Source organism: Mercenaria mercenaria, chromosome 2 (genome assembly GCF_021730395.1).
Source record: "Mercenaria mercenaria strain notata chromosome 2, MADL_Memer_1, whole genome shotgun sequence".
In the NCBI taxonomy this organism is placed as follows: Eukaryota; Metazoa; Mollusca; class Bivalvia; order Venerida; family Veneridae; genus Mercenaria; species Mercenaria mercenaria.
The window spans coordinates 15978360-15992523 of NC_069362.1; the positions used below are offsets into that span (position 1 = coordinate 15978360).

The 14164-nt window shown below is 37.9% G+C and overlaps 1 protein-coding gene across 1 annotated transcript in view; it reads left to right on the forward strand.

Moving 5' to 3' along the window:
- The first annotated feature begins 708 nt into the window (after nt 1-708).
- Nucleotides 709-14164, forward strand: part of LOC123561989 (toll-like receptor 4) — a 56843-nt gene continuing 43387 nt past the window's right edge. The window contains exon 1 of the mRNA XM_053524618.1: nt 709-776. Coding sequence (XP_053380593.1) covers nt 709-776 — 68 coding nt within the window. The remainder of the gene's footprint in view (nt 777-14164) is intronic.

Sequence of the window (14164 nt, forward strand, 5' to 3'; positions counted from 1 at the left end):
GTTCCTTTATTTTATTGGCGCAGGTAGAACCGATTATGAATAGAAGGCAGCAAGACCAGCAACAGAGAGATAGCGATATCATGCACATGTGCATACAAAATGTGAATTAAATTTGTACAAGTATACGTAATATTCAGCGTATGCCAAATACTTTCAGGTAACCTTAACCTGGTCAGAACTTTAACGCTTACACAAAACTTATTTGTGAATATTTTTTCTTGTCTGATTTTTGTCGCTTGAGATGTTCTTTGAACCTACACGTATGCGGATCCGCCCAAGTGCAACATCACGACCTCTCTGTTACAAAGTATACAGCCAGACCTGTGTTAAGCAACCCACAAAGGAATGAACCCATGAGTTGCCAAAGGCAGGTGGCTGTCTAATTCATGATGCAAGGGCCAGCTTAAGATCGGTTGAGATCAAGGTAGAACATACAGATATTTCATGAGGTTCGCTATATCTATGTCGTTTTACGACGTCAGTACAAATATTCTTAACTATTCTTATTAGCATGCACAAACAACAAACACAAGTAGATGGGAAATGGCCGCGACTTTATTTCATTGATATCATGGCATATAGCATGTTTAAATTTTAAGAAATGAATATGAACACAAGAACAATCACTAGCTAAATGGCATAGCAACTTACAGGCAACGCAAAGTGGCAGAAGCCTATTTTATAGACTGACCATGAAGAAACTGGCAAATGGCAGAGATTTCTCCATTCACAGCCGATGAGAAAGTGAGGCGAATTGCTCAGCACATTCCCGAAAGGTAATAGGAATTACAAGTAAGATGGTAGCGAAGAAATCATGCAACAATTGCTTTTATATTTAGTTTCTAATAGAATTACGACTGTAATATTTTGCATATTTTAACGAAAAAGGGGGTTGGATCGCGACAGTAATGTCAACGCAAAAATAATATCCAGGAAAGACTGCACTATTGATATGTTAATAAAGAAGCAGGAAGCGCTACCAGATATAGCAGGTGGTCTTCTATTTATAATCAGACCAATGTGTTAGAGGTATGTAGCAAAGGATTTTGTTTTCCCGGTCTTGCCATTATTATCAATATTAACCCTGCTAAACTAAGAAACAGCCATTACGAAGATATTGGTGAATGACCGACCATTTCTGATCAAGGTCCCCTCTAACAAAGGTTCGAAAGAATTACTTCGGACTCGAATGCCGGGGAGGATCGCGTGATAACGCGAAAGATTAAATACCATCTAAGCAAAAGACTGTTCTGATAAACGGACTAATGGTAGCATAAGTTGGAGCCACAGACAAAATAAAGAGCTGGTTTACAGGCGCTTCCAGTTAGTAGAGGGGGTCAAGTTAAACATACAAGACCCACATATGTTGTTAGAGGTATGAAGCAAAGTTGATCCACACAAAATTATAAAGATATGTACGGCCCTACTCGTACATATTAAAAAAAACCCTCCTCCCGAACGGCATAACACCAACTTGGCCGGGAGGAGTCACCCTGCTAAACTAAGTCACAGTCAGTGCAAGGATATGTATCAATGACCGACCATATTTTGGTACAAGGTCCCCTCTAACAGGGTTGCAGCCGGTTAAACCCTGCAACACCAATATAAGACATGGTCATTCGATGGCAAATATTTTCGGCAGATACTCCTGACCAAGCTAGACATGTGAGCGTTTTTGATTTTTGATACAGCCGTTGTATCGTAATGCCAAGGAAGGCTTTATCGAAATAGGTGTGGATCAATTATAAAAATATTTATGCTCACTTTAAAACGGACAATTTAAACTTTAACTGCAACAAGCAAAGTTAAAAATGTCTTCGCATCCAGTCCTACACTAGAAATGTTCGTTGCTTTAAGAAAGTCGCGACAGATATATTTGTAATCCGCGCACCAAAACCCTAAAAAACTCCTATTGAGAAAAATACGGGAAAGCGTTGGATTACATTTAAAAGCAGTAAAATTGTTATTATATATGCATAAAATTAAATACAAGTAATAAAAGAAATAGAATAAAGAAAACACAAAATATCATAAAGTTGTTACAGCAATTGAATATCATTTTCACTTTAAACCTCGAAACTTAAAATGTTCACCTCTTTCAGAAGTTACCACGAAACATTAAAACGTTCGTTTCACTATTTCATTTAACTAAAATAGATAATCACTGCGACAGTTTATAGTAACATGAATAGGTGAGTGCAAGAGGCAGCCTTCTGAACACGCCCAGACCCTTGCGAATATCACGTTGACATGCCTGAGACTCCGTAAATGTATCAGTCTGGATCTGAAAAACAAACTTGACAGCAGAAATACGTCAATTGATACTATACATATATCATTCTTAAAGGGGAAGGGTGGGAGGGAATTTTTCTATCGATGTTGTTCGGACGATTTCAGCTAGCAAACTGGTTCAAGGGCGTGGCAAATACATGCACGGACTTCTCGTATTTTTTGCCGCCAAGTGTGTAGATAATAGATAAACGAAACAAACCGTATAACGGAATGCAAATAATGATGAATAATAGCCGACAAGTAATCTCTTTCAACATGACAACAAGTGAATATATATCACCAAAAAATAACACCATTTATTTCTACAAGAGAACATAAATGCATTTATTTTATTGGCGCAGGTAGAACCGATTATGAATAGAAGGCAGCAAGACCAGCAACAGAGAGATAGCGATATCATGCACATGTGCATACAAAATGTGAATTAAATTTGTACAAGTATACGTAATATTCAGCGTATGCCAAATACTTTCAGGTAACCTTAACCTGGTCAGAACTTTAACGCTTACACAAAACTTATTTGTGAATATTTTTTCTTGTCTGATTTTTGTCGCTTGAGATGTTCTTTGAACCTACACGTATGCGGATCCGCCCAAGTGCAACATCACGACCTCTCTGTTACAAAGTATACAGCCAGACCTGTGTTAAGCAACCCACAAAGGAATGAACCCATGAGTTGCCAAAGGCAGGTGGCTGTCTAATTCATGATGCAAGGGCCAGCTTAAGATCGGTTGAGATCAAGGTAGAACATACAGATATTTCATGAGGTTCGCTATATCTATGTCGTTTTACGACGTCAGTACAAATATTCTTAACTATTCTTATTAGCATGCACAAACAACAAACACAAAGTAGATGGGAAATGGCCGCGACTTATTTCATTGATATCATGGCATATAGCATGTTTAAATTTTAAGAAATGAATATGAATACAAGAACAATCACTAGCTAAATGGCATAGCAACTTACAGGCAACGCAAAGTGGCAGAAGCCTATTTTATAGACTGACCATGAAGAAACTGGCAAATGGCAGAGATTTCTCCATTCACAGCCGATGAGAAAGTGAGGCGAATTGCTCAATGTTCACCTCAGTTCATAAATTGCTATATGCCATACCGAAATGCACATACGGACACATGTGTATTGAGGGCCACTAAATATTTTATGAAATAAAATTCGTCCAATCAAAACACAGAACGCTGCATTACATTAGGGTAAATAAAAGAAATAACTCACCTTCGCTAATTTAAGACGTAAACAAGATACTTTTTTACCATTTATAATGACGTTCAATCTGTATTCTGTTTTACCATAACCGTTACCTTTATATTTGTAGCTGAAACTAGACGACATGTTCTCTTGTACTGAAATTTAAAGCAAAGGCCTTGACAAATTAAGAAAATTTATAAATTGTTACATCTTAATGATTTATAATTTGTAACAAATTATATATGAATCTTAAAAGTATGCCAGCGGTTAAACATGTGACCTAATATGAATCAAAACATATGCCAATGCCTGGCTTGCTAATACTGTTACTGACAGAAATAGTATGAACTAGACATCATAATCTTCTCAAGCTCATATCCGAATGCCTGCAATTTCATAACTACATACTGGCAACAGCTGATATCTTTTAACGGACGCTAGAAGCGGCTTATGATAAAGACAAAAGCGTTTGCTGCAGTAGAACAATCAATTTGATTTTCCTTTTTATAAGGCAGTTGGATTGCTTCTTAAATGCTGCATGTAACCCTGAACGTGGTTCGAACACCAAACAGAGAGCGACAAGTGATCCGTTCCTTATGACTAATATTCTGTCGACTGCAATGGCATATTTAAAATGTATTATATCTATATTTTCATAAATATATTAATATCATAACTATTAAATTAAGTTTATGAAATATTTACCAATCAAAACAGTTTCAAACAGCTTCAAAACTAAGTCAAACGTAATTTTACCTTTTACCTGACGTTTACCTTTTACCTTTGATTCATTTTACCTGATGTTTCCCCCTAATGTTGGAGTATTGTTAGCAAACTGAAATACTTAATTATTACAATATATTAAAACGAATTAGTAATGTGGAACATTTTCATAATTATTGAGATAAGTAATTGTCAACATCATCAACGACATCATCATCGCCATTATTGTCTTATCATCGTCAGAATATTATCACCATTGTCATCTTTACCATCAACGACATCACCATCGTCCTTAAAGTACTATAATGTACCAACATTATTTCATATCATTGTCATTTCGTAATATCACAATCATTATTGCCATCATTATCATGCCATCACAAAGATCATATCTGATTCGTTGTACCATATCATCATCGTAATCAAAACATATTATCGTGTAATATCATATCATGTTATTCTTATAACGTACCATCATGGTAATCATTTTCCTCTCAGCATTATTGTATCGTCATATCATCATCATGTTATATCATTATCATCATCATTAATCATAACTATTTCATATTTATGATCGTAATTTAATCGCTATCAACGCCATATTGTCACCAAATCTTCATCTTACCATCATCATCATCATATCGTTATGATCATTTAGACACAAACTGAATATCACCATATTATCATAATAGCATAAACATCATCATTATGAACAACATTATTGTCATATCGTCATAATATCATAATATCCACCATACCGTCATCATCATCAGCATCATCAACACCATAATAACATTATCATACTAGATACATATCATTGCATATCGTCATAATTATCTACAATACCTGTCACCACCCCACATCACACTGACAAAACTGAACATTTTGATACCGATTTTATCAATATTATCATCATTGTCCGTACTTTCAGTTATCTCAAATTACCTTAAATTAAGCTTTTGTGACATGATAATTGTCCAGCTATTAACTAATATACATGTGCACAGAGCTGGAGATTTTGAATGAACGTTTATTATAAGCTGAATATTGTTCTAAATCAAGCTTTGTTATGCACGACAATAACAAAAATATATAAAACTTATCTTCCTTTCGTGTCCCAGTAACCATTCTTTCTCTAGAATTCCATCCAACTAACGTAACAGCTTAAATTCATACTACAAGGTAACTTTTATACAGCAATTTTTCTATCGATGTTGTTCGGACGATTTCAGCTAGCAAACTGGTTCAAGGGCGTGGCAAATACATGCACGGACTTCTCGTATTTTTTGCCGCCAAGTGTGTAGATAATAGATAAACGAAACAAACCGTATAACGGAATGCAAATAATGATGAATAATAGCCGACAAGTAATCTCTTTCAACATGACAACAAGTGAATATATATCACCAAAAAATAACACCATTTATTTCTACAAGAGAACATAAATGCATTTAGTTTAGTTAGGCCTAACAGCAATTCAATAATTATAGCAATTATAGCATGAAAAAGGAGTCAAGCACTATCTGTGCTTATGTGTAACATTATCAATATATCAAACATACAAATTATTCTGACCGTCCACTTGACAAATACAGTTTTTAATTTCCTTTGGCTGGTTGCTTGTGTACACAGAACAAGTCATCTACAGACATCTCCTTTCAACTGAAAAGTCAGACTCGCTCTCACTTACGGGAATAATCTGGCATCGAGATGGACCTCGTCATAGAATAAAACAAATGTTTACTTCTAGCTTATTGGATATTAAAAATATTTCCCTACGTAAACCTATGAGAGTTGAAGTGTTCAGCAGTTCGTTATTTTTTTTTTTCTTTTAGCATTTATGTTTTATTGAATTAATTATAACATTCTATTGCTAATATTCTGATATTACCTGATGAGTCTACAAAATCAAATTTTCTTTTCTTTCTTTCACCCTCTTCCCTGGTTCTGAACTAGATGCACTCTTTGACATTATCTGCCTTTGCTTTGATTTTTGCACTATTTAGAAGTGAAATAAACTTCTTCAAGTCATTATTTAAAAAAAAGCTTTATCTAAAATTAGTATACCTGTGTCCATCGAAACTAAGTAGCAATGGCTGCTTCTTGTTTTCACGTTGTGAGTATTTGTCGAAATCATCATGTAGATATTCAAGAAACACATCAGAGTTTGGCTAATTACAATCTGTATGAGTACTACGAACATACAAAAAAGTTAAACCAATTTCCAATACATCACAAGTTATGAGTATTTGAATACACTTCATGCTAAGTATGTCTTACATATCAAAATTAGGGAGTGTTTCAGACAATCCATGTTTTTTATTTCTTTTTTTTATCACGACTTGTATCTCAGACCTAAGTTGTTGACTGACATATCACAGGTTACCAATATTTCGACATGAATTGCGAGTCCTTAAATATCACAAGTTTTAAATATTTCCATATTTCCATCGATAACGAATAGTAAAAGTCTCTCATATTTAAGTTTCTGAATCTTTCGGACATACCACAAGCTGTGAGTATTACCAACAAATTATCGTAAGATAAAGTTATATATCCAACATAGCAAACTGAATTATACATAAACAAATCCACAGATAAAGTGAAAATAAAATATATATACAAAATTCCATTTGTTTAACCTTTACCCTGCTAAATTTCAAAAATGGGCTGGCACATCATTCAATTTTGGCAGTTCCATTTCTTATTCAAAGGGATGTTCATTGATAATTTACTGACTGAAATTCAAACAGTGCACACCGCTGAGCATGGTCTGCACTGGTCACAAAGGCAAACTGACCACTTGCTGCCAGCAGGCGAAAGGTTAAGAGCTACAGCCATTCAGTTAGCTGGTCTTTTTTTCTAGATAATATGCGATAATAGGGTGTATCAGTTCGTAAAGATCGTGAGAAATATATACTTCATATAATAGGGTTATTATAACAGTAGCTTGATCTGGGATGCAGTATTCGGCTCGAGTGGATTTTGCCAGATCGGATCTCACGAGGTGCGTAAGCGCCGAGTGTGATCCGACCTTGCAAAATCCACAAGAGCCGAATACAAAGTCCCAGATCTAGCTACTGTTATAATGACCCTTTTATCATATACATTTACCATTTTTGATTCTTAGCACTTGTTGAATGAAATCTTCAATGTTTATCGATATTAAATGGAATTTAGTGAAGTTTGTATTTGCGCTATTTATAGAAATGTGTCGGGTCATGCATATTAATGAAAATAGTCCGACAGCATACAATACGGAAGGTACAATACGGAATTTAAAAGGTGCAATACGGAAATTTTGTCTGTCTGTTCATATTTAATTGTGAAATACAAGCCAATTCTTTACAGAATTTATTTAGGTATATAATAAATGAAAATAGTGCGAATTTTTGAAGAAACCAGTAAATATTATCTAATCGCACAGTGGTCCTCTATGAACAGGTGTGTGAAGTTGGCGCGTAGCTCGTAGATCGTAGGTCGACAATAAAAATGTCTACTTTGTTGACCTGGGTCGTAGATCGTAGATCAACCATCAGAAAAGGGTTTAGAATTGGTTGACCTGGGTCGTAGCTCGTAGATCAACCATTAGAAAACTGTTTAGAATTGGTTGACCTGGGTCGTAGATCGTAGATCAACCATTAGAAAAGTGCTCAGGATTGGTTGACCTGGGTCGTAGATCGTAGATCAACCATCAGAAATGAGTTTAGAATTGGTTGACCTGGGTCGTAGCTCGTAGATCAACCATTAGAAAACGGTTTAGAATTGGTTGACCTGGGTCGTAGCTCGTAGATCAACCATTAGAAAACTGTTTATAATTGGTTGACCTGGGTCGTAGATCGTAGATCAACCATTAGAAAAGTGTTCAGGATTGGTTGACCTGGGTCGTAGATCGTAGATCAACCATCAGAAATGAGTTTAGAATTGGTCGACCTGGGTCGTAGCTCGTAGATCAACCATTAGAAAAGGGTTTAGAATTGGTTGACCTGGGTCGTAGCTCGTAGATCAACCATCAGAAATGAGTTCAGAATTGGTCGACCTGGGTCGTAGATCGTAGATCAACCGTTAGAAAAGTGTTCAGAATTGGCTGACCTGGGTCGTAGCTCGTAGATCAACCATTAGAAAAGGGTTTAGAATTGGCTGACCTGGGTCGTAGCTCGTAGATCAACCATCAGAAATAGCTCGTAGATCGTAGGTCGACAATAAAAATGTCTACTTTGTTGACCTGGGTCGTAGATCGTAGATCAACCATCAGAAAAGGGTTTAGAATTGGTTGACCTGGGTCGTAGCTCGTAGATCAACCATTAGAAAAGTGTTCAGAATTGGCTGACCTGGGTCGTAGCTCGTAGATCAACCATTAAAAAAGTGTTCAGGATTGGTTGACCTGGGTCTTAGCTCGTAGATCAACCATTAGAAAAGTGTTTAGAATTGGTTGACCTGGGTCGTAGCTCGTAGATCAACTATTAGAAAAGTGTTTAGAATTGGTTGACCTGGGTGGTAGCTCGTAGATCAACCATTAGAAAAGTGTCCAGGATTGGTTGACCTGGGTCGTAGATCGTAGATCAACCATTAGAAAAGTGTTCAGGATTGGTTGACCTGGGTCGTAGATCGTAGATCAACCATCAGAAATGAGTTCAGAATTGGTTGACCTGGGTCGTAGCTCGTACATCAACAATTAGAAAACTGTTCAGGATTGGTTGACCTGGGTCGTAGATCGTAGATCAACCATCAGAAATGAGATCAGAATTGGTCGACCGGGGTCGTAGCTCGTAGATCAACCATTAGAAAAGGGTTTAGAATTGGTTGACCTGGGTCGTAGCTCGTAGATCAACCATTAGAAAAGTGTTTAGAATTGGTTGACCTGGGTCGTAGGTCGTAGATCAACCATCAGAAATGAGTTCAGAATTGGTCGACCTGGGTCGTAGATCGTCGATCAACCATTAGAAAAGTGTTCAGAATTGGCTGACCTGGGTCGTAGCTCGTAGATCAACCATTAGAAAAGTGTTCAGGATTGGTTGACGTAGCTACGACCCAGGTCAACCAATCCTGAACACTTTTCTAATGGTTGATCTACGATCTACGACCCAGGTCAACCAATTCTAAACAGTTTACTAATGGTTGATCTACGAGCTACGACCCAGGTCAACCAATTCTAAACACTTTTCTAATGGTTGATCTACGATCTACGACCCAGGTCGACCAATTCTGAACTCATTTCTGAGGGTTGATCTACGATCTACGACCCAGGTCAACCAATTCTTAACACTTTTCTAATGGTTGATCTACGAGCTACGACCCAGGTCAACCAATTTTAAACAGTTTTCTAATGGTTGATCTACGAGCTACGACCCAGGTCAACCAATTCTAAACCCTTTTCTAATGGTTGATCTAAGAGCTACGACCGAGGTCAACCAATTCTAAACCCTTTTCTAATGGTTGATCTACGAGCTACGACCCAGGTCGACCAATTCTAAACCCTTTTCTAATGGTTGATTTACGAGCTACGACCCAGGTCAGCCAATCCTGAACACTTTTCTAATGGTTGATCTACGAGCTACGACCCAGGTCGAACAATTCTAAACTCATTTCTGATGGTTGATCTACGATCTACGACCCAGGTCAACCAATCCTGAACACTTTTCTAATGGTTGATCTACGATCTACGACCCAGGTCAACCAATTCTAAACACTTTTCTAATGGTTGATCTACGAGGTACGACCCAGGTCAACCAATCCTGAACACTTTTCTAATGGTTGATCTACGAGCTACGACCCAAGTCAGCCAATTCTGAACACTTTTCTAATGGTTGATCTACGAGCTACGACCCAGGTCAACCAATTCTAAACCCTTTTCTAATGGTTGATCTACGAGCTACGACCCAGGTCGACCAATTCTGAACTCATTTCTGATGGTTAATCTACGATCTACGACCCAGGTCAACCAATCCTGAACACTTTTCTAATAGTTGATCTACGATCTACGACCCAGGTCAACCAATTCTAAACAGTTTTCTAATGGTTGATCTACGAGGTACGACCCAGGTCAACCAATCCTGAACACTTTTCTAATGGTTGATCTACGAGCTACGACCCAAGTCAGCCAATTCTGAACACTTTTCTAATGGTTGATCTACGAGCTACGACCCAGGTCAACCAATTCTAAACCCTTTTCTAATGGTTGATCTACGAGCTACGACCCAGGTCGACCAATTCTGAACTCATTTCTGATGGTTAATCTACGATCTACGACCCAGGTCAACCAATCCTGAACACTTTTCTAATGGTTGATCTACGATCTACGACCCAGGTCAACCAATTCTAAACACTTTTCTAATGGTTGATCTACGAGCTACGACCCAGGTCAACCAATTCTAAACCGTTTTCTAATGGTTGATCTACGAGCTACGACCCAGGTCAACCAATTCTGAACGCATTTCCAATGGTTGATCTACGAGCTACGACCCAGGTCAACCAATTCTAAACACTTTTCTAATGGTTGATCTACGATCTACGACCCAGGTCGACCAATTCTGAACTCATTTCTGATGGTTGATCTACGATCTACGACCCAGGTCAACCAATTCTTAACACTTTTCTAATGGTTAATCTACGAGCTACGACCCAGGTCAACCAATTCTAAACAGTTTTCTAATGGTTGATCTACGAGCTACGACCCAGGTCAACCAATTCTAAACACTTTTCTAATGGTTGATCTACGAGCTACGACCCAGGTCAACCAATTCTAAACCCTTTTCTAATGGTTGATCTACGAGCTACGACCCAGGTCAACCAATTCTAAACCCTTTTTTAATGGTTGATATACGAGCTACGACCCAGGTCAGCCAATCCTGAACACTTTTCTAATGGTTGATCTACGAGCTACGACCCAGGTCAGCCAATTCTGAACACTTTTCTAATGGTTGATCTACGATCTACGACCCAGGTCGACCAATTCTGAACTCATTTCTGATGGTTGATCTACGATCTACGACCCAGGTCAACCAATTCTAAACACTTTTCTAATGGTTGATCTACGAGCTACGACCCAGGTCGACCAATTCTAAACCATTTTCTAATGGTTGATCTACGAGCTACGACCCAGGTCGACCAATTCTAAACTCATTTCTGATGGTTGATGTACGATCTACGACCCAGGTCAACCAATCCTGAACACTTTTCTAATGGTTGATCTACGAGCTACGACCCAAGTCAGCCAATTCTGAACACTTTTCTAATGGTTGATCTACGAGCTACGACCCAGGTCAACCAATTCTAAACCCTTTTCTAATGGTTGATCTACGAGCTACGACCCAGGTCGACCAATTCTGAACTCATTTCTGATGGTTGATCTACGATCTACGACCCAGGTCAACCAATCCTGAACACTTTTCTAATGGTTGATCTACGATCTACGACCCAGGTCAACCAATTCTAAACACTTTTCTAATGGTTGATCTACGAGCTACGACCCAGGTCAACCAATTCTAAACCGTTTTCTAATGGTTGATCTACGAGCTACGACCCAGGTCAACCAATTCTGAACGCATTTCCAATGGTTGATCTACGAGCTACGATCCAGGTCAACCAATTCTAAACACTTTTCTAATGGTTGATCTACGATCTACGACCCAGGTCGACCAATTCTGACCTCATTTCTGATGGTTGATCTACGATCTACGACCCAGGTCAACCAATTCTTAACACTTTTCTAATGGTTGATCTACGAGCTACGACCCAGGTCAACCAATTCTAAACCCTTTTCTAATGGTTGATCTACGAGCTACGACCCAGGTCAACCAATTCTAAACACTTTTCTAATGGTTGATCTACGAGCTACGACCCAGGTCAACCAATTCTAAACCCTTTTCTAATGGTTGATCTACGAGCTACGACCCAGGTCGACCAATTCTAAACCCTTTTCTAATGGTTGATCTACGAGCTACGACCCAGGTCAACCAATCCTGAACACTTTTCTAATGGTTGATCTACGAGCTACGACCCAGGTCAGCCAATTCTGAACACTTTTCTAATGGTTGATCTACGATCTACGACCCAGGTCGACCAATTCTGAACTCATTTCTGATGGTTGATCTACGATCTACGACCCAGGTCAACCAATTCTAAACACTTTTCTAATGGTTGATCTACGAGCTACGACCCAGGTCGACCAATTCTAAACCATTTTCTAATGGTTGATCTACGAGCTACGACCCAGGTCGACCAATTCTAAACTCATTTCTGATGGTTGATCTACGATCTACGACCCAGGTCAACCAATCCTGAACACTTTTCTAATGGTTGATCTACGATCTACGACCCAGGTCGACCAATTCTGAACTCATTTCTGATGGTTGATCTACGATCTACGACCCAGGTCAACCAATCCTGAACACTTTTCTAATGGTTGATCTACGATCTACGACCCAGGTCAACCAATTCTAAACAGTTTTCTAATGGTTGATCTACGAGCTACGACCCAGGTCAACCAATTCTAAACCCTTTTCTAATGGTTGATCTACGATCTACGACCCAGGTCAACAAAGTAGACATTTTTATTGTCGACCTACGATCTACGAGCTACGCGCCAACTTCACACACCTTCTATGAACAGCAAATTCCACAGATTTGTAAAACTATTTATATTTTGAGAAAAAGTACTGGAAAATAAATGATACAGAGATCTAGATCATCGGATAAGATAAAGTTCCAAGTGCATCTGTTTTCTATTAGAATAAACAGGAAGATGAAACATGAAAAAAATGCGATTTGTGAAAGAGGAGTTTATCATTTTAACTTTAAAAATAGTACACAGTCGAAAACATAATGTAAGGAAAATAGTTGGTCAGTCTGGTTCGATTGTCATCTATTCATAGTTCTTACCTGGAAACTTTTAACAAAAATATCATTAACATTATTTTTAAGTGTTGAAAATGTTTTCTGATAAAAGGATAAATTTTAAAACGTATTTGACGTTTCGGGGAATACATATGTTGTTAGTGCTAATTTTGGTTCAAAATCAACAGCACATATTCTGTCAAGCTGAAGGTAAGCATATATACCTGAAACAACAGGTGTTTAGAAAAATCCTAAGCTTTCTTAACAGTTTAGATTAGTTACATGATAAATGAGCCGCGCCATGAGAAAACCAACATAGTGGCTTTGCGACCAGCATGGATCCAGACCAGCCTGCGCATCCGCGCAGCCTGGTCAGGATCCATGCTGTTCGGTTTTAAATCCTACTGCAATTAGAGAAACCGTTAGCGAACAGCATGGATCCTGACCAGACTGCGCGGATGCGCAGGCTGGTCTGGATCCATGCTGGTTGCAAAGCCACTATGTTGGTTTGCCCATGGCACGGCTCAAATGTTTTATTAGCTAGTTTTATTTGTTTGTGGATGAGAGTGAAAATAGAATGGCAGTAGATAACAAGACGACGTTGTTTATTAGAACACACCTTCTTCAATTATTGTTATCAGAAAATGGGCATCAGATAAAAACATTATGGTTTTCTTCACTTTGAAAAATGTTAACACGTAAACATTAATGTTTTGTCATTTTTTGTCCATGTCTGTATATATTGCAAAATGGGTTATATTCCGGAAGTCGAGAATATTAACATAAAAGCTCCGGATAAATTGGACATATTGACATCTAAGGGTTCCGGGAAAACTGGAAACAATGTAAAAACATTTGTAGTTTGTTACATTCCGGATAATCGGAAATAGTATAACAAATATGAATATTTATTCCGAAAATATCGGAAATAATGTAATATAATTGTTTACTTCGGAAATCCGATATGTAGGTACTACTAGGGTAACAGATCAAGAAAGATAATCATGAATAAGTGAATTTGTAAAATAATAACCAAGTTGTCTCCCTTCCCAATAACGGCACTGATTAGACATCTCAAATCAACAATGTGTGTTTAACTTTTTCA